This window comes from Neodiprion pinetum, chromosome 2 (assembly GCF_021155775.2).
Source record: "Neodiprion pinetum isolate iyNeoPine1 chromosome 2, iyNeoPine1.2, whole genome shotgun sequence".
In the NCBI taxonomy this organism is placed as follows: Eukaryota; Metazoa; Arthropoda; class Insecta; order Hymenoptera; family Diprionidae; genus Neodiprion; species Neodiprion pinetum.
Window position 1 is genome coordinate 41,502,468 of NC_060233.1, and position 19,272 is coordinate 41,521,739.

The 19,272-nt window shown below is 49.4% G+C and overlaps 1 protein-coding gene across 3 annotated transcripts in view; it reads right to left on the minus strand.

Moving 5' to 3' along the window:
- hth (homothorax) overlaps positions 1-19,272 on the minus strand; it is a 286,555-nt gene that overhangs the window by 176,548 nt on the left and 90,735 nt on the right. For all 3 annotated transcript variants that reach the window (XM_046610599.2, XM_046610598.2, XM_046610600.2), the window contains one exon: positions 5,118-5,247. In XM_046610599.2, coding sequence (XP_046466555.1) covers positions 5,118-5,247 — 130 coding nt within the window. The remainder of the gene's footprint in view (positions 1-5,117; positions 5,248-19,272) is intronic.

Below are 19,272 nucleotides of genomic sequence, written 5' to 3' on the forward strand. Positions count from 1 at the left end.
CGAGGTGATTTGTACCCGTATGTCTGGTCGATCTTAATCTCAACGTTCACGCGCTCGAATGATTTGTTACTACCGGGATCCGTCATCCAGTGACCACAAGATTTCATAACAGAACGTATTATCCAACGTCTTCTACCGGACGTTCAGCTCCCGTTATGGCAATTTCGTTCTAATAACGGTCACTGTGGGGATTTAGGATTCCGTTTTTTGTCGAAGACTGATGTATAAATTTCGAACATAGTCCAAAGTGTTTTCAGAAATCTAATTAAACCAATGGCCAATAAGACAGTTTGAACTCTGTAAAGTGTTCGTATTAACAATGGGCCGCATGGTTCCGCATGCGTTCTCAAACATCACCAGAATTCAATCGTCGGTGTATTCTTCTCAAAGCCATAAAGCTCAATTACAAATACATCTACAGGTGCGACAAAGGTGACTATATTTCTTTGGGAACTGACCTTACCAACTTTACCAACCCGCGATGTCGACTAAAAGGTTTTGAAATCCCCAGAGCTTCCACAAAACTATCGTCAACCTGACAACGTGCAACATGAAATAGTGCGGCAATCGGTGTAATCAGGTTAGGTATAATGGATAAAAACAAAAAAAAAAAAAAAAGCGGCGAATGTTTAATGGGAATTGAGATTTCGAGGGAAGGCGACATTGACGGGGGTTGTTCGCGCGGCGGGGTGGATGGCGGTATAGTTTACGACACGAGTGCGTGTTGGTTTACATTATATTCGTTACTCATCGCATTGCTCATTAGTCATTGCTGCACGTATAGGCGTGATCGTATGGCTGACTGAGAGCTGCAGGGACTCTTTAGTTTAACTGGCAGTTTGTCATTACTGGGATTGACAAGTGGCCGCGGGTCACTAGTTAATGTGACTGATACAACTGTCGCTTTGGTCATTCAGATACCCTCTGCTCCGTCGTCCGTTGCTGCGTACGTGTAAGTGACATACTACGAGCATGTGGCGATGATATTCTTTAATCCAAATAATTCAAGCCCGGAGCTGCGCGCGAGGCGCCTCGCGTCACATCTGTCCGCGCTTATCTTTTTATTGGTCCTATTAAAATTCAATTTCTCGATAGGTCTCGCCTATGCGTGAGCGTATTAGACCGCGCGTAAACCAACGTATGCATGGATCGGCCGCATGGATGGAAAGTTGTAAATTAAACTGCTGTAAGAGCCGGCGCTGATCCACGATGTACCTGTAATTGAGATATTTCTCTACCGCTGCTCGGTTACGAATCCATGTATAAATAAAATTCCTTACGATCTTCAATCAGTTTCGAGACGCGGTAATTAAGACGTGCCAATTTATCGCTCCTGCTTTATAGCCGCGATTGAAAATGAATGAACGTCGAACGGGAATACGAGAATTTAGCGGTATGATATACGGCGCAACAAAATAGATTTGCGGCTCGTCGTAGAGCGTAATTACTGGCATACATCACGTGACCGGTTTAATCGATCTTGTCCCTTGGTGAAAGTGTTTTTCACCACGATTTTTAAAACCCGTACCGTGTCTCATCTCTCCTAAGCCTTCTGCGTCAAACTGTTGGATTCGCGGTGATTTCGAACGTCAGGAATGAAACACCTGGGCTCTCAGCTTCGGGAAAAATGCAACCCAAGTCACAAGAAGAGGTGTCATAACTCACAGCTAGATACAGAGGCGTGATTAACATCGGTTAACCCGAAAGCGCGGAGAATATTTTATAGCTCGTTATGCGTCATTAGCATATTAATTCACCTCATCGATCGACAGATCGCGTGATCGACGAGTATCCGATAGTGTAAATAGATTTCAACAGCCTATAATGAAGCCCGGGGTTTCCGATCCGCTGTTTACTAACCCCACCCACTCCTTCAACCGAAGGATATTTTATCACCCCGACCCGTGCCACCGATTCTTTCCGAAAGTTTCCAACGGCGTTAAACACCTGTCTCGATCCCCGATCGGGGTGAGCTTTGAAGAGTTCGCCCCTCGGCTCGCCGTAAAAGCTGAGAAAACTCGTTCGAAGTTTATTCTCGCGCCTATGCAGGGGTGGATCAAAGTTTCGTGATATGAAAAATCGTAGATGGTGAGGCGGAACGAGGAAAGGGAAAGGCGGAGACAAAGCAAAGGCCTCGGCCAGCGTGAGCGACACGAATCCCTCATTATGCGTGGCGGAGTCGCCGCGGCGAGAGAGCTGTGAATAAAAAGAGGCAGCGGCCGAGATAAGACGATGTGCGGGCAGCCGGAGTCGGGTGAAAAGAGGAGTCAGCCTCGTTACTTGGATCTCGGCTCCCTTCCGCGGCTACCAGGAATCATCCTGATCTTTGGCCCCGCGCGACCGAGGGGCGCCGGTCCTCGATAATTGTCAGAATTCCGGGTGAATCGAATCGCTGCGTAATTGCGAGCACGAGGAAGTAAGAAAGGAACGAAGGGCGGAGGGGCGCGGTTCGCGTCGAACGAGGGGGTGCAAAGTTAACCGGGAAACGAGCATAGATGTTATCCGAACGTAAACAGTAACGCGTGTACCTGTGCGCACGTAGGAGAACGTGGGACCGTGCAACGCGGCGGGGAGGTTTGCCGAAAATTGGAGGCAGCGACGGTGCCCGTTCTATTAATGGAAAATAAAAACGAGGGCCTAATGAAATGACTGGCAAATGGCTGGTTGGGCAGTGACAGCCCGAGTTCGAGATACCATCGCGAGCATTAGGTGACTAAATAATAAGCTACCGAGGTGTTCCCCATGTCGCGTGTTCTACCGACGCTCCGCTGCTGCGCCGTTCGCAATGAGCTCGTTTATCTGCTCTTCCAGTTTTTTCTTTTTTTTTTTTCTTTTTCTTTTTCTTACCAAGGCTCGCAACCTGCACACCGCGTATTCGAGGAGTCGTCGCGAATGGTGATACTACGACTCTGAACTGACGAGAGAATGGCATGCTAAGCGAGTCGACGACTCCAGCCGCGAATCAATTGATTAGATTGTAATGCTTTCAACATCGCAACGGTTCTCACCCTGACTTCACACTTCACAACGCAGTCAATTAGTCTCGCGATCAGTCGAAAAAAGCTTCTCTAGATATTGTTTCTTTTTTTTTTTTTTTGTTTTTTACGTGAATTACCGTGCTGTTTACTCAGCCTGCCGTATCGTTCCGAATCGTTCGCTAGAACGCTGCAATCAGGTCTGAAACCGATTACAGAAACGATCGATCTCAGGCCGTCGATCTTGAAAAGTTTCGATCAGATTTCTTAGGAGTGCAAAATTTCACGCCGACCAACGGTAGAAATCGAGGCCGTATCTCGAGTCCAGCACTGCGGCGATGCGAGTGTGAAAATAGCGTTAATCAAGTGAAGTTTATTTTGATCCACCCCCACGGACAATTAATTCTCCGGGATATTAGGAATATTAAACGCATAAACGTTGTGCCGGGGGCCCCCGTATATTCTGCGGGGCTATTTATTTTCGTGATGTAATCGACGCCGCCTTCACCGCTGCCGAGTTTGCCATTGATCAGCGTCGTGTTTGATGTTGCAGGAGCCCGGGGAATTCGAACACGTTTTACAGGCTACATCTTCGCGACGCGATCTCGGCTTGTGTGCGTGATTCGTGTTTAACGAATCCCCAAGACAGGGTCCCGTGAACTTGCTCTCTTACGTCCGACGACGACGACCGACTGATCGTCATCCCGACGAATCCGGCAACGTACCAACCAATTCTCGCGCTCTCTCGTCGCTGCATATTCTGCAACGGCCCGGCGTGCTTCTACTTTCACTCTGATTCCCTCCCGCCTCTCCCGGCGTGCGCAAGCATTCACAATGGATCGTCAAACCTTAATTACCCCGCGCACTTTAATGCGAAATTAGTTTAACGACGCAACGTGGGTAGTGCCCACTTCCTGTTACATAGTAGCTCTGCTCTGGACTCGTCAGCAGCTGCCGCCGTTCCCGTCGCCTCGTCGTCGACGTAACGTACGCGAGTCGGTAAGAGGCGAAAATGAGGGGGCGAAGAAAATTGGCGCGATTTCTCAACGACGCTCGAGGGATCCCAAGAGGACAAAACGACACCGGAGGAGATTCGAAAATCGCGAAGCCGACTTCGCTAATGCCCCGGAATTACGGAGAACCAGAATCGGGCGATTTCTTCCATCGCTACGCCAATGGGCGACGGCTCGTTAGCCGGGATCGGTCCCGGTGCTTGTCCATCGTCCGTGTTTGAAAATGTTTGAAGGGTGAACGAGGCTCGCGGGTCTTGGCCCAGCCTGATTGTCATCAACTCGTTTGATTGCTTGATATTATCATTAGCGAGCACTCGAGTGTTTCGGGACTTCCGCGCGCAGATATTTTTTTACTTCTCTTTCTTCTTCTTCTTTTATTCCTCTTTTCTTATCTCATCGTTTAGTTTTACGTATTTTTAGCCATCGGTCGAGCGGCGAGACGACGTGGACGATTTTCGAGACGCCTCAATCTGGTCTACTTGTGTAAAAGAAAATTCGCCGAGTGCTCGAACGATATTCGACAATAAAATTGTGAGTCAAACTTGACTCGTGCGTAGAAGGCAACGAACTAGAGTTTAAGGATCTCCGCTCACTCTTACAGGCTCACTCAGTGCAGCGCTGGACTCGACGACGACAGGAGGAATTTTCAACCGTAATTCAAGAAGGACTATACTACAACGCATACAAATTCGTGCGGCGAAGTTTATTGAAAGAATGAAAGATAAAATAAAAACAAAAGAATGAAAAATAAAGTAAAGTGGAATAAGAAAACGAAAAGAGACAGAGAAAAAAAAACGACAACGAAACACAAAAATCCCTGTGAATACCTTAAGTCGATTACATTCACCGAATACTTAACTAGTTAACCTTAACGTCGAACGTATGCGTTACAAACCCGTGAGCTGTTTCTCATGAGACGAGCAACGGACGAACCCGTAAATCTTTCTCTTTGCCTATATCTCTGACCTCGACAATTATTCCATATGGTATTGCCGAATGAATGGATTTATTATTATGTTTTTTGTCGTTGGCATAGCATCCGTTTATCCACAGCTACCTTTCCACCTATACCGCAGAGTGCGACCATCTAGGTTACCGAGCTGGAGATATTTCGAGTTTGTTGACTTACCGGGGTCAGAGGAGTCCAGGCTTGTGGGCGCCTGCTGGCTGAGGGGTCCGGGAGTGCCGCCACTTCCGGGGCTGCGTGCGTCGTCATTGCCGCCCGGTCCGGGGTACGATAGCGACGAGGAGGGTGGCCTCTGCAAGGGAAGAAAAACAGAACGATTAGCAACGGCACACCGGATCGATAATAAATACATATTAAAATATTTAAACGATCCGCACGACGGGGCCGCGGGTATGAGAACGGAGATAGTGAAGAAGTAGGGAAAACGCGCGGAGGAGAATAAGAACTACCAAGATGAATAGCAAGCGTTCAGCGACCCTGCACGGCAGAAACGGCGAAATAATAAATGACAGGGAATCGAATTTCCCGCGTGCTGTTGGATCTTTACGTTTGCACGTTTATGCGACGTTGGAGTTTTATCCGTTTCTCGGTTCGTGTTTTTCCCCGTTTTCATTCCTCCATTTTGTTTTATCGTGAAAAATCTTGGAAAAATTTATATTACTGGGAGAGTGTATGGAAGCCGAAGGAATATGTTGATGGCGCTTGCTACTGACCGAAGTTGGCTCTGTAACCTTCCGCTGTCTTCGCTAACTATACAGTATATCTTGTAACAGGTTCTATCCATCCATCCATCGCTCTATCCATCCATTTCCCACCGAGTTTACCCGTTCGCGGAATATTTTTCAAACAAACTATAATCCTCTCAGTCGGCTAACGGCTGCACGCGCAGGCACGAGACGGGATTAATTATAATTTAAAAAAAGAAGCACGATCATAAAGAAAGTAGAAAAAACCAGAAAGGAAAATTCCAAGACCGAGCAGGAGGAAAAATTCCGATAAATCCGGGAGAGCCGGTCGGCTGTGCGGACAACCTGCAAAACGCGTGTTTCGATACTTAATATTGTAGCAAAAATAAACATGTAAAACGAATCTATGATTATACAACGATAATTACAAGCCCGGCGATATTATCACAACTATCAAGTTATCGCCTGCGGAAAGTACAGGCTTGGTAGCCGGAGGAGGGAAGATGGGCTGGAACTATTAGCAGAGAAGGAATCTAGAGATATTCTATGAGAGGCGCTATTACCTACAGTAAGTGAGAGGTACATAAATAATGCATCGGCCGTCGCCGGGTTTCCCACTGGCCAGACCTCTGCTGCTGCTGCTGCTGCTAAGAACCAGACACGATCAGCCCGGAGCCTGCAGCAGTTCTCGGTGCTATCTCCAAGGTGTGGATACCGCAAGTATGTTATACCTACCCACGGTGAGTCGGGTGCAATTGCAGCGAAGGTGTCAATGCGGCGCGAATGTGCAGCGGGCGAGACGCGTGGGTGCGGAATCGCGCGCAAGCTGCGACTCACTGTCACCAACGGACAGAGACACCTCGTACAAGTATTACTAACGTTGCAAAAAATCTGCAGTTATACGCACTGGCTCTCAACTCTCGACGTCGATGGAATTCCGTAGTGATTTGCAACGTGCGACGTTAATCGGCAACGATCGCACCTCCGGTGAAGCACCGTTCACATTTTCACATGAACAAGTGTTATTTATTAATAAACATTGACGAATTGCAGAGTGTACGGCGCAAATCCGTGCACTGTCTAACATTAGCATCGAATTTTTTCGTGGTGTAATCAGGTACGCATGGTGCACACGTACCATATTGAGAGAGAGAGAGAGAGAGAGAAAGAGGAAGAGAGAGACCCTCTCCGCGGACACGAGACGTCGCGTCGTCTTGTCACGTATTTCGGTAATTGCTCGAGTATTTCGAACGAGCAAGGCCTCCGGCTTGCCTGCCTGCCTGCCTGCCTGCCTGCCTGCCTGCCTCCACCAGCCATGCCATTACCATACGCTTTTGCCATACGAGTATGTGGGTACGTCGTACATACGGATACATCGAGTATAGCCGTACCCCTCAGCCCCCTGGCCGCCCTTCGCCGACCGTCGACCGTCGCCAACGTGCGGAGCCACCTTCTCTCCTCTCCTCTCTTCTCCTCTCCTCTCCGAGGCTCTGGCGATCTGACGTGACGTCACTTCCTACTAAACGTTGGTCCGCCGGTTTTTTTAAGTGGTGGGGTCCACGTACGTGATGACTTGTGTCGATGCAGTGATAAACTGTTAAAAGCAATGTCGAGCGAGCTGCTCGGAGAGCGAACGAACTCGTGTACGATGCTCAATATCTACGACTTGGTGCACTGTCGTTGCTGTTGCTGCTGCGCTCGAACCGCCGTCGGATGCAGTTCGACAACAAAGAGAGAAATGAGCCAGATGAGATGTTTACTCACGCTTTTCACAGCATGATAGAACTCCTCGAGTGATCTGCTACTTCGCGAATTCGTTTGCGAAGTGAAGCGTTCATGCCAAAAAAGTGCGCCAATGCAAACTCATTGTTAACCTGGTCACATTTTTCTTCAAAGTAGGATTCACCCAACGAGCATACAAGTGATCCGTTACAAAAATTTGCGGTAATTCACATCGGAACGCGTAGTTCCACGTCATCTGGTCGATGATAAAACACATCCTTTTGTCCACAATGTTCTTATCTCCTGATTTATGCAGTGGCTCGATGATGACTTCCAGCCTTGACCTTGACACACCCTCCTTATGTTCTCCTCAAACTTTGTTACGTCATCCTAGTTCTGATTAGCTCGTCAAATCGTTGAAATCGGTCATCAGTTCTCCATCAGAAACACGAGTGACGATACTGCCGGATGTCTGTCAGTGTGACCACGATCATCTTCAACAATTTCTAACGGATGTGTTCGTGCAGTTTGGTCTCTGATTAATTTTCTCGCAGATCGGTGCCACCGTTCACAAAATCGTCCCGAGGACAATTCGCGTCGACCATATTCGTGTCCAAGTGTGAAACAGAAAAACAAGATGCGAACGTAATCGCCCGAACCAACATACCGCGCACGTAATTCTGTCATAGGCATTGAATATTGCGGCCGGATTGACGACTCTCAAGGTTCTGTCCACGGGCTGACCGCTCCGAGGTCTCTGGTTTGTGATCGAGCTTACGGTATATCCCTATCAGCCGTGCTACATCGATGGAATAAATAATACAGACGGTCGGTCGAGTAAGCGAGCAAGTAATGGGTTTTGACGGGTGTTCGAACCCGGTAGGTATAAGAGACACGGACGCATGCGGAACCTGGAACCAGAGCGGAGTGCGACTGGTCTCGTCGAAGAGCGTCGAAGAAGAGTGGATAATTCGTATTGGAAGCGTGTGCGCCTTTCGTCTGTTATATCCATAGGATCGCTCGCTTCATATGCCGAGAGCATATTTCCGAGGAGGGAGTTGGCCGTGTGTGCTCTGCGTTTAATCGAGACTAGTTAGGCTCAAATAGCCTCGATCAATTACCAACGCGGGCCCCCGGAACTCTCGAAATTCGTGATCGCGCCGGACAGCGATCCCTGCAGCTCCGAAGCGTCCGTCGTGGTGAGCAGCTTTGTTTCTCCGTTGAACGGGGACCGCGCCGCAACTTCCGGTGGCACACGCGAGACGTCACACTGGAGTAATAAATTAATCGCGGGTAATATACGCACAGCGTTAAGCGTCTCTAGCCACGGTGCAACGGAACTCTCCCACTGCCAGCGAATCGGGATAATTCCGGTCGCCGAAACGACTTCCAGTTGCATAACGTTACCGTGGGTATGAATTAATCGGTCCCCTTAATGGTATACAATTATATAATTAGCCGGGAGCATTAGTCGTGCGACTGGCTTACCGTTCACTGAGATGCGGTAAATCTCTGCAATTAATTTATTGCCACTGGCGTGGCGGCGGCTGCTGCAACGCGGCGGACGAGAGAAGTGTCCAGATTATGCCCCTGCCTCGCAACATTGTCACGGCGAGCCGATGGATGTGCAGAGGCGGTTGAACTCAACCTTGGACAAGATTTTCGGGCGGAATCGCGGGAGGATTAAAAGACGCGGTGTTTTCCGCCCGTATGAATCCGAGCGGCGGTCGGAGTCGAAAGGATCATATTTACGATTTATTGCAGCATTGCCTCAAGTCAACGTTTTATCTTTCTGTTACGTCAACTCGCTCGACAACCCGACACCCGACAGTTCTCGACCGGTAAGGTTTGCCCCTCCCTTCACCCCCAGAGATCGGAGTTTCGGACGGCCGGGCTTCGTGATGGGTGGCGCGCGTGGCGTCCCGCAATTTGGGTCTCGGGCCCCGAGAATCTTCTTTTACTGCACGCCAGGGGCCACGGAAGGGTTGAGGATCGGATGGCTTCAGCCCTTAACGAGGTCCGCAAACACCTGACCCCACCCGCCGGTCCGCCAACCCCGGAAGAATTTATGTCCCTGTATAAAGGGAACAAATTTACGACGGAGTGTAGCAACCCCCGGATTCTCCGGCAGCATCCCCCCCCCCCCCCCCCCCCCCACCCACCGCTCCTCCTCGTCCACGGTACCATAAATATGGAATCCTAGGATTTTGTTTGTCAATAAAACCAGAGTCAGATTTGTAGCACGGGTGTTGCTGGGGGCTTTTACGACGCTTACTACCGCCGCTCCACACCGACCAGCCATCGGCGCCCTCCTCTCGAGCCGATCTCCTCTCCCTTCGCGGCCTACCCTGACCCCGCGATGATGCTGGTTCAACCAATAACGACGCCTGCCTCTCGACGTCCTAGCGAGAGAGAGTTGCCTCTCAATTAGACAAAAGACGCGCTAACTTTACGAGTCTTGACGCTCTTTTTCTGGTGGTTGTTGGCTTTTTTTCCATTCCTTCTCTCTCTCTCTTTGTTAGTTTTATTTCCACTTTTTACGCCCACCAGTGTCGCAGCGTTGTCAACCGCTTGACGCGCGCTATGAAAATACTTTGAAATATGCCTTTTGCATTCCCTTTTATTACTCCTACCGCGAGAGACATTTGTTTGTTTCTCTGTGTAAGATTCGTTGTTCGCCAGATTTTCTACCGCTGTCTTTTCCGAGGGACCATCCGGCCCTACGCCACTGGACGAAACACTGCGGGTGCCTACCGCAGTAAGGGCTGGAAATGGAAATGGGAATGGTAATGGTGATGGTGGTGGGTCCGCACCGCTGGAGACTGGGTCCCAGAATTAAACAACAGATTCACAGTTACTTATACGAAGCAACAAACTGATGCGAAACGGACACACTGTCGTTTTCTTATTTGTGACTGTTTCTGTTTCTTTCATATTCTTTTTCTTTTGCGACTCTCCTACTTATTCCTTTTCCAAGAGTCTGGGCTCCTCCAGCCAAGAGATTAGTATCGCGTCTGTTTCAGAGAAGGAGGAATTATCTGGCTGTAATTTACCTCTCTCCGACGCACACTCACACACGCGCGCACAGAAACTCCTTCCATCTCTCTCATCTCCCTTTCCTTCTCGCTCGTCGCTTTGTCCGATAATTCAGGAAATCGAGCCCAAAGGTTCGAGAGAACGCGATGGAAACCAGTTTCAGCAACGCGTGAACAATGACTCTACACTCACACGCGTATCGTTCGAGCGATGACGTCATAGTCTAGAATCGCTACCATATACTCTGCAGTTTCGAGAGGACGACGTATTATATGTCAGATGGTACAAGGCATCGGAGCACCACCATCTACGAATCGAAACGCCCATCATTTCCAGTTAACAAACCTCGTCGCTATAATTCTGTTTATTTTTTCTTTCTCTCTCTCTCTCTCTCTATCTCTCTTCGTGCGCCTCCCGAGCTTTCCGCAACCCCGTGATCGATTTCTTGCAATCATCGACAGAGAAAAGAGCAAAGAAAATATCACGAACACGAGAGGAATTCGAAACTGGGAAGGAGCTCGGCAGCGGTCCGTTGAGCTGAGCAGCACTGGGCCATATGCCATTCACTGACCGACACGAATGTTCGGTAAGAAATTTACAACGGTCGCTTAATCGTGCAGAGATGGAACAGTGCGATTTGATGAAATTCTGGTTCTGCTTTCTTCGGCGAGATTTGCGAACACCTCACGACGAGCGTATCTTTCACACACGATGGATGCCGAAAATGATCGAAAGCTTCCAATGAAACCACAAATCGAGTAGGAAAAAAAATTTGGAACACCAAAGATGGATCGTAGCTTTGCGCCACTGCCTGGGGCGAGTTCTAGCCACGAAACTCGGGCCAGGTCCTTTGGTTCGAGGAGCCTTCGTGGAGTTTTTGAAAGGCTGCTGAGAAGCGGCGCAGGGCGGGAGACCTGGAGGGCGAGGGGTGCAGCGGGAAGGGTCGGAGACCGCTCTCTCGTCCAGCTGATGGATCTAATCAACATTCCTCCCTAATCACGGGCCCTCTCACTCTTTTTCCAGTCTCCGTCGAGGCCCTCTTTCTCGACGAGCGCGCGGCCAGCAGCGAACCGACCGCCGGCTCTGCGTTCATTTTAATTTATCCGCTCGATAAATTAGACTCCCAAATGATCGCAGGCCACAAAATGTTGCAGTCCCGGGTACGCGGAGGCCATGGCAAAAGCGCGATAGAAATGACGGACGCCATGGCCGATCGCGCCGAGAAACACTTCGCGGTTATTCCGTCCGAGGAAGGCGAAACTGCCGGTGCAGCGAGAGGCGGCGAAGAGATAAGAGAACGATATCGCGGCACTCCGTGCAGCGGCGAGACCCGTAGATGTGATAGGGAATGGACAGAGCGAGAAGAAATTTCTCTGGGAGATGTGGAAAGCAAAAAAAAAAATTGACAAAAAAACCAAAACACATGGAGGGAAAGAAAGAAGGTCCTCGGGCGTATCGTGACGTACGTGGCAACGTTATCCCGATATCGACGCATACCTCATAACTCAATAGCCGCGCTCTCACTCGCGCCGTCGGAACGATCGGTGAAAAGAAAAGAATAAAGAAACGGGGAAAAGCAAAGGCCAAGAGGGGCTGCGCCGCGTTATGCGTTCGCGCGATATGGCGGTACGTGGGTATACGTGTAGCGCTGCGCGTATCGCGCGCTCGCCTCGCGTTGCCGGACCACGTCCCACAGCTAGCAGATAGCGAACCGACGGACAACATTCTGAGGTGTGCTGAGCAACGGCAGCAGCGCAGCATCAGAAACGGCTCTCCGAGGTGGCAAAAGCGACGGAGGAGAAGAGCCAGCAGCAGGACCAAATACAGGCTCATATCTGGTGGCGTGGTTCTACGGCTAATTGGTTTCCCGTGTTGGCTCTCCCTCGGGATAAGACTCCCCCGCGTCCTCCCCGGACCAGACGTCCATGTGTCTGCGGTGACGGCCCTCATCCACCCGAGCCATCCGGCACCCGCGATCGCGCATGACGCTCAAACTCTGCCGCTCTAGAGCACCTCCGGTAGGATCGGTGGTGACCGACCAAAGTCCACCCGACGATTCACCAACCAGGACTAGGCGAGACACCGTTGAACGGGGCTTAATCAGGCCCCGCGATCGCATTAACCGTCGTCCAGTGACGCGCAGTCGCTCGACTCTACTTTTTACACGTTTTATACGCTGCCGCGCTGCTTTGCTGTTCTTCAGACTTCCACGCGAGGCAAATTATGGCTAGGTGGTGATGCGAGGTCTCCGACGATAACAAGAAGGTCCATCTTGTCAACTCGGTTTCCATTTCTATCGGATCCGGTCATACGGGGTGTCGGTGAGCACCGCTGAAGGTGAAGAGATGAACCGAGGGACAAGCAGAGCCTTGACAACGGTCACTCTTCTTGCGCGGTACATGTAAGTCCTTAGCTCCCGCCGTGCAGGGGAATAGAGAGAGCGAGAAGGAGAGAAACAGCACGCTCCGGGCCCGCGCCCATGCCACACGACTTCTTAGACTCTGAGGTGACCAACTTTTTCCAACAAACCGCGAGAAGACCGCACGATTTAAACCGGACACGGTCCAAGGCCCTTTCTTAACTTCACCCTGAAAAACCGGCCAAACCTTTGTTCGACCTTTTTCTACCTCGCGGTAAAGGGTCGGTGTCCAAAATCTTATCAGCCCCATTGAATGTGACACAAATTGCCTGCTTCGGATACATCAAGGTCACGATTTTTTCCATTTTTGTACTAGGCATAGTACAACATTTTGAGATAGTTGCGACTCTTCGATGAAAAGCAACGGATAAAAATAATCTGTGTAATCGTCGAGATGGCTAAACTTGTCCCTGAATTCCAGACGTTGCATACGCAGAGGAAAGAACGCACCCACCACTGAGCACGGAGTACGCCATACGTTTCAAGGGTGGCGGATGGGGCTCGACAAAGTTTCAGGTATATGTTTACGGTCGAGTAGAATATACAGAGACAAGACTCTTTGCCTGCGAAAGGGAGGGGAGGACGAGATTATATGTGGGAGGTCGGTTAACCAACGTAGCGCGATCTGCGACTACCCGGGACTCGGAAGGACTCCGCAAGGGGGTGAGAGAGATACGGGCGCTGTAACCTATATCTGAATCTTTGATACCGGCTCCGAGACGTGAGATCCACGTCGCTCGTCCGTCCGTCGGTTTGCCCGTCCGCCTGTCCGTCCGTCTGTCTCTTTGCTCCCGGTTATCTCGCAGGAGCCGCACGTTTCCCCGCATATCTGGATACCCGAAAGCGGGACTACCTGCAGAAGATGTCACGGTTTGATCGCACGGCATCAGGGAATACGCGGGCTCTCTCAGCCGGCTTTTTTCCTCGACTTCTCCTCTCATCTCATCTCTCCTCTTCTCTTCTCTTCTCTTCTCTTCTCGCCCTTTCGAAATATACGAGGAATATGACCCCGTGCCATAAAATGCATTCATATTTAATGCAAACCGCCGCATGCTCGCGCGGGCCACACCGCTGGATGCAAATTGTTATGAAAGCATAGTCGTGTGCTCTGCTCGCTTTGCGTATCCCATCAGGGATATGGCTGGTCCCGGTAGTGTCACTCCCGTCTTCTTTCCCAGCCACATACGACGGGCCCCTCCGAGCCACCCCGCAACACACGTGATAAAAAATAAAATACTTTACAACTCGCTCATTCTCGTACACCATGCCACCTTCCGGCAGCATCGTCTCATCTCTCTTCCCCCTACGCACGGGAAACTCTGACAAGCGGCTGAATATTTTTACAGACAATTCGGCACGTCTTTGTGACTCTCAAACTTGTCAAAGTAAGAGTCAAGTTCTCCTCCGCTTTGGCTGTGCGTCGAAACTGGCAAAAATTCTTTGGTGAAGGAAATGCAACCGTGACCTTATACAGTTTTTACAAGCATCGACCATCTCAACAAGCCTGACCATCGGTTAGCTTCTCAATTCCTCGAACCCTCGTGGAAGTAATTCTACAAACGACCATGATCGACAAATGTTGAGAGAAGTCGGAATAATTGTTGCAGAAAACATGACCTTGACCATTCGAGGACCGCTGTTACAATGCAGTGTTCCGAGACTAAGTTACTCGGGTGAGTAAAAACGGCGTTGGAAGGTGAGCGACGAGGAGAAGGAAGACAAGACAGGCTTACAGGTGCGCAACTTTATTACCATACGAAAGCCTGTTGGCCTAGGTAAGCCACGATGTGACTGAGTAATAATAGCTGCGATAATTGAGGACGGGTGCGTGGAATGTCGGTCCTGACACGCGGGACGGAGGGTATTGGTTTGAAAAGAAGAGTTAGACGTAGCGATGGGTCAAGTGCGGCAGTAATCCACATGTCAACCAGGGGTTTCTGGTACCCGGGTTACTTCCTCGCTTATACCTTGCAGGCCAGAGACTAATGGGGAAGAGAGTCGCCACCTTCTTCTCCACCTCCGTCGAGCAACGAGCCTCGTGTTATTGCCGGTACGTGCGGGTGCTTACGAAGCGACACACGCTTCATAATTCAGGCAATAATTTAGGCATTCCTTCATGTTGGTGCCTGCGTGTGAGTTCACGATACGCTCCCGTGCAAGTGACTCTACGGCCTCAACGCGTGTCTCTAATAATCCTTGCCCGAGAACAGCTCGACTGCGCTTAAACGCGAGGGTAATTCGGTTTTACCTATACTAACCGCTCTGATAACGAATAAATTGATTCTCGTCGTTACTGATGCGAGTGCCGGATGCTTTCAAGTCGTATTCCGAATATTACCTCTCAGCTTTTTCGAGTCCACAGATCAGCTTCGATGCCACGCGAATCTTTCGGGTGGTCCAGCCGTTGTGCAACGGGAGCGAGAATTCAAGGGGGAATCAAGGTGTCGACTGAAACTTCCGTAATAACAAGATTTCTTACATATTCGGCCGCGGTTTTCGACTTTTCCTGACTTTCCCTGATCTTGGGAGTAAGTGGAGATCGTGAGAACGGGTTGGAACCGTGCCATGCAGCTGAGTAACTCACACGCTTATGTTGCGCTGATTGCGGAGCGGGGTGTGGCCGTTGCGTGTTTTAATTGCCATGCAATGACCTGCAGGCCTATCGATGCCGGCGTATCGCGGAGCTCCGCAATGCAGTTGGAGCCAATCAATGAGCCTTGAGCAGGCTCGAATAGGTAGGAGGTGGTGGGACGCGGTGTTTTCGCGATCCTCGCCTTTTTTCTTCTTTCCCCATTTTGTCGTTTATTCGGTTCTCGAACACGCGATGTTAATATCACAATTTAGTAAAGCAACAGAGATCGGTAGTAATTACCGTGTGATTAGATGACGGTGAAAACACTTCCGCGATCACTGTAATCCCCGACGAATAATTTGCATCGTTTACGTTTCTCGCGTCGTATATAACCTATCGCGTTGTCATATCCATATATAGGTATGCCGCTGCGTCGAGTGACGTGAACATCGTAATATCGCCGGATCGCACAAACAGGGCATTCTTATCTAGCTCTGAGGATTAACGGGCTGATAGGCTCGTCTCTAATATTCTGACTAATACACATATGCACACGGAGCCCGTTCCAAATAACACCGTGTACATCGTACAGCTGCTAGAGTCAATTCAGGATAACGAGTCACGGTTCGCTGTCAGCGAATGATGTAAACGATTTCTACTAATGCCGCGGTGGATCGGTTAATCGGGAACGATCGTTAATCGAATCCGATAAGGATTAGCAAAAACGCATGGATTACGCAATTGGAAGGAACACTGTTTTCTTGGCTCGGCCTCGTCACCGATACACACGAAAGGTGCCCAACTCGTCAAAGGATTAACCGGCACTATCGTTCGTGGTGACCACGTGGCGATTCCCACCCAGCGAGCAGATAGATAGGTGCGATTAGCCTAAACTAGATAATGCGTCAAATTAAAAGGCGTATTGCAGCGATGATGAGTGTGCAGGAAAAAGTGGAACCGAAAGGCCTGGTGCAGTCGGAGCAGAGGGACAATGAGTCATGTCCGAGGAACTGGGAAGAGCGGTATAAAGACGGGGTGAAAAAAGAAAGAAGGAAGTGGAGGAAAGAGGAGAGGATGCGTGCTGAGGCGCGGTACAGAGGGCATGCTAATCGTGAATTAATTTACTTTTACTGGGTGCTGTAAACATTTATATGGGGGGACAGGTGCGTTCCCCCCGCGGTCTGCACGAGCCTCCTCACTAAACAGTTTTGTTTACTGCGGCCATTACTTGACGAGCGAGAGTGTGGCTTAAACGTACGTACATACGGACCTGTGGACACCTATGCACGTCTCGTGTGTGCGTGCGTGTTTCATTGCCCCGGCTGTAACCGTACACCTATATCTACCCGACAGTTTCAAATTTCCCCGCGAAAACACGTCACGCGTACGCAGAGAGTGAAAAATTCCTGCGGGTCAAGAAAACACTTTTCCCCTTCTTTCGAATCTAAATCTCCCGCGGCGTGATTATGGATCGGCATCGCGACGTCGGCGTACATCATAGGAATATACAATGTACGCGTGTACAATGTAATATGTGTTTTGACACGATCGAATTCCGTCGTACGGCGGATGTTTCTTCGTCCTGGTCGTTTTCTTTTTTTTAACATCTCGGTTTTTTCTTTTTTCCTTCCTTTTATTCATTTATTTATTTTTTTTTTCATTTTTTACGAAAAAAACTTTTCGAGTTCCTGGTCAATTTCCTGCGCGCTAGCGCTGCGCCCGAGGACCGGTAACCATTTAGATCGATGTTTTGACGTACAAGATAAAGATTCCGGTCTTTGTGGCTGAGTAAAAATAATATATAGACATGCAGACGGGTGTATACATGTGGTTTCAAAGAGTTCAGGCGCCGTCTCGGGGCGCCCATCGAGCCGAACGAGCTCCGGAGCAGCAGCAGTGGGTGAGGTGAGGGTACAACGTAAAAGTTGGCAGAAACTGTAGCGTAAATAACGCCACTGCTGTCCCGCGGCAGCCAACGTCAACCGGGGAGCAATTATAAACCATTCAAGCTACCGACGTGCGTGCCGGCAGACAGTTAGCGTAAAGCATTCGAAAAAGAAAAAAAAAACAAGGAGAAACAAAAGACGAGAATAAAAAAATAAAGTAAAAGTGAGCAAGAGGCGAAGGAAAGAAAACACCGAATAATAAAACGGTACCTGCATGTGTAACACGTATAGGCGGAAGACAAGAGAAAATGAAGAAGAAACAACGCGAACGACCGTCATTAGATATATTCTGCGCGTGTAACTGGGATAGTAATAATTTTTGGTTAATTTTCGGATTCGTCGAGGGAATTTGAAAATTGTAAGAACTGAATTGGATAAATTAAAAGCTCTCTTCGTACGACTCGATGGAACGAGGAATAAGGAACAGATGTTCTCGCCCGGGGACGAACCCGAAGTTTGCGCATATTTAATCAGGACGAGGAGAGAAGCGGCTCCTGCAGCTAAACGCTCGTCCAGGTGCCACCCGGAGTTTCGGTCGTCTCGCCGGCGACCAAAAGCCTCGGTTGAGCCTTCAGACGGCGCTCGATAACCGGAAGTACATCACTCGACACATCCGCCCAACCGTCTACGCGTCTCTTCTCGGTCGTATTACGCCATGCCGCCGCAGTCGAAACCCGGGGCCCGCTAATCTTGATATCTCGCTATCTTCCCGTCCAGAAATCGTCGCGGAACGATTTATACCGGATTATGATACGATGTAACAATAAAGAAAATCATTAAAAAAAAAAAAAAGGAACAAACTGGGACGGATGAAGTTGGGAAGGACGGGAAAGAAGAAACGTTACTTCGAGTGCGACTTTAACGCATTGTTTATATGCGCGGGTTAATCTCCCGACGATGCCTCGGAACGGAGTGAAATACCTGGTTACCTACCTCGCATTGTCAGACACGTGTGGAGCTTCTTGGTTTACGGAGTGTGTTGCAACCCTTTACGGTTACGGATTCACCGCGAGATAAGATACTTGCGTAAGTTTGACTCGCGGTAGCAACGCGGGCCTAATCTGCGCTAAGCAAACGACGATATTCTCTCGAGCGCTGCTCCTTATTAACGCTTCGTAAACGTCGTGAATACGACGCGCGCCTTCGGAACGAGGAAGGCACAGATTTTTCTTCCTACATCAAATTTCTCTCTCTCTCTCTCTCTCTCTCTCTCTCGCAAAGCTTAAAAAGTGCTTTTGAAAACGCGCTCGCGTTTCGTCGAGAGACACGCGGAACGGATCGGTGAAAAAGCAAAAGAGAATGAAAAATAAAAAAAGGGAGGATAAGGAGCGGGTGAGAGAGAGAGAGAGAAATGAGAAAAAGTCAAAACGATCCTCAGGAGATTCGTCGCCCTCGTTAAACAAACGAGCTTCTGGCTTGGCTTCTTGGGTGCTCCGCCGCCCGCACACGTCACATTACACTCGTTTTCCGCAGCCCGCAATTACAATAATAACAGGCCTCGGCTTGCCGAGTGTTGGACGTGGTTTCAGGATCGCCGAGGCGCACTTGTTTTGTGAAATTGATTTAACATATTCATTAGCCTATGCTAATACGGCCGGCATGGCACAGGATAACTTGCGCTCTCGTCCGCATACCTAAACGTGTACGTTATACGTGTACCTCTACGTACGCCGTTAGCTCTAAACAAAACTCACCGAGTAATATACGCGTCTGGATTCTTCGCCGTGATTATACTATATATTTATCGTCATTTACCTATGACGGAGAAAATTTTTCAAGGAAAACGTTTTCTTTTTAAATAGTATGGACGAATTTTTGATAAGTTAATAAATAAATAAATGACGACGGGGTCGAGGGCAACGAATAATTCTCGAGAATCCGTCTCTCTCTCTCTCTCTCTGCATACAGGCGTGTCATTATATCGGCATTATCCTGG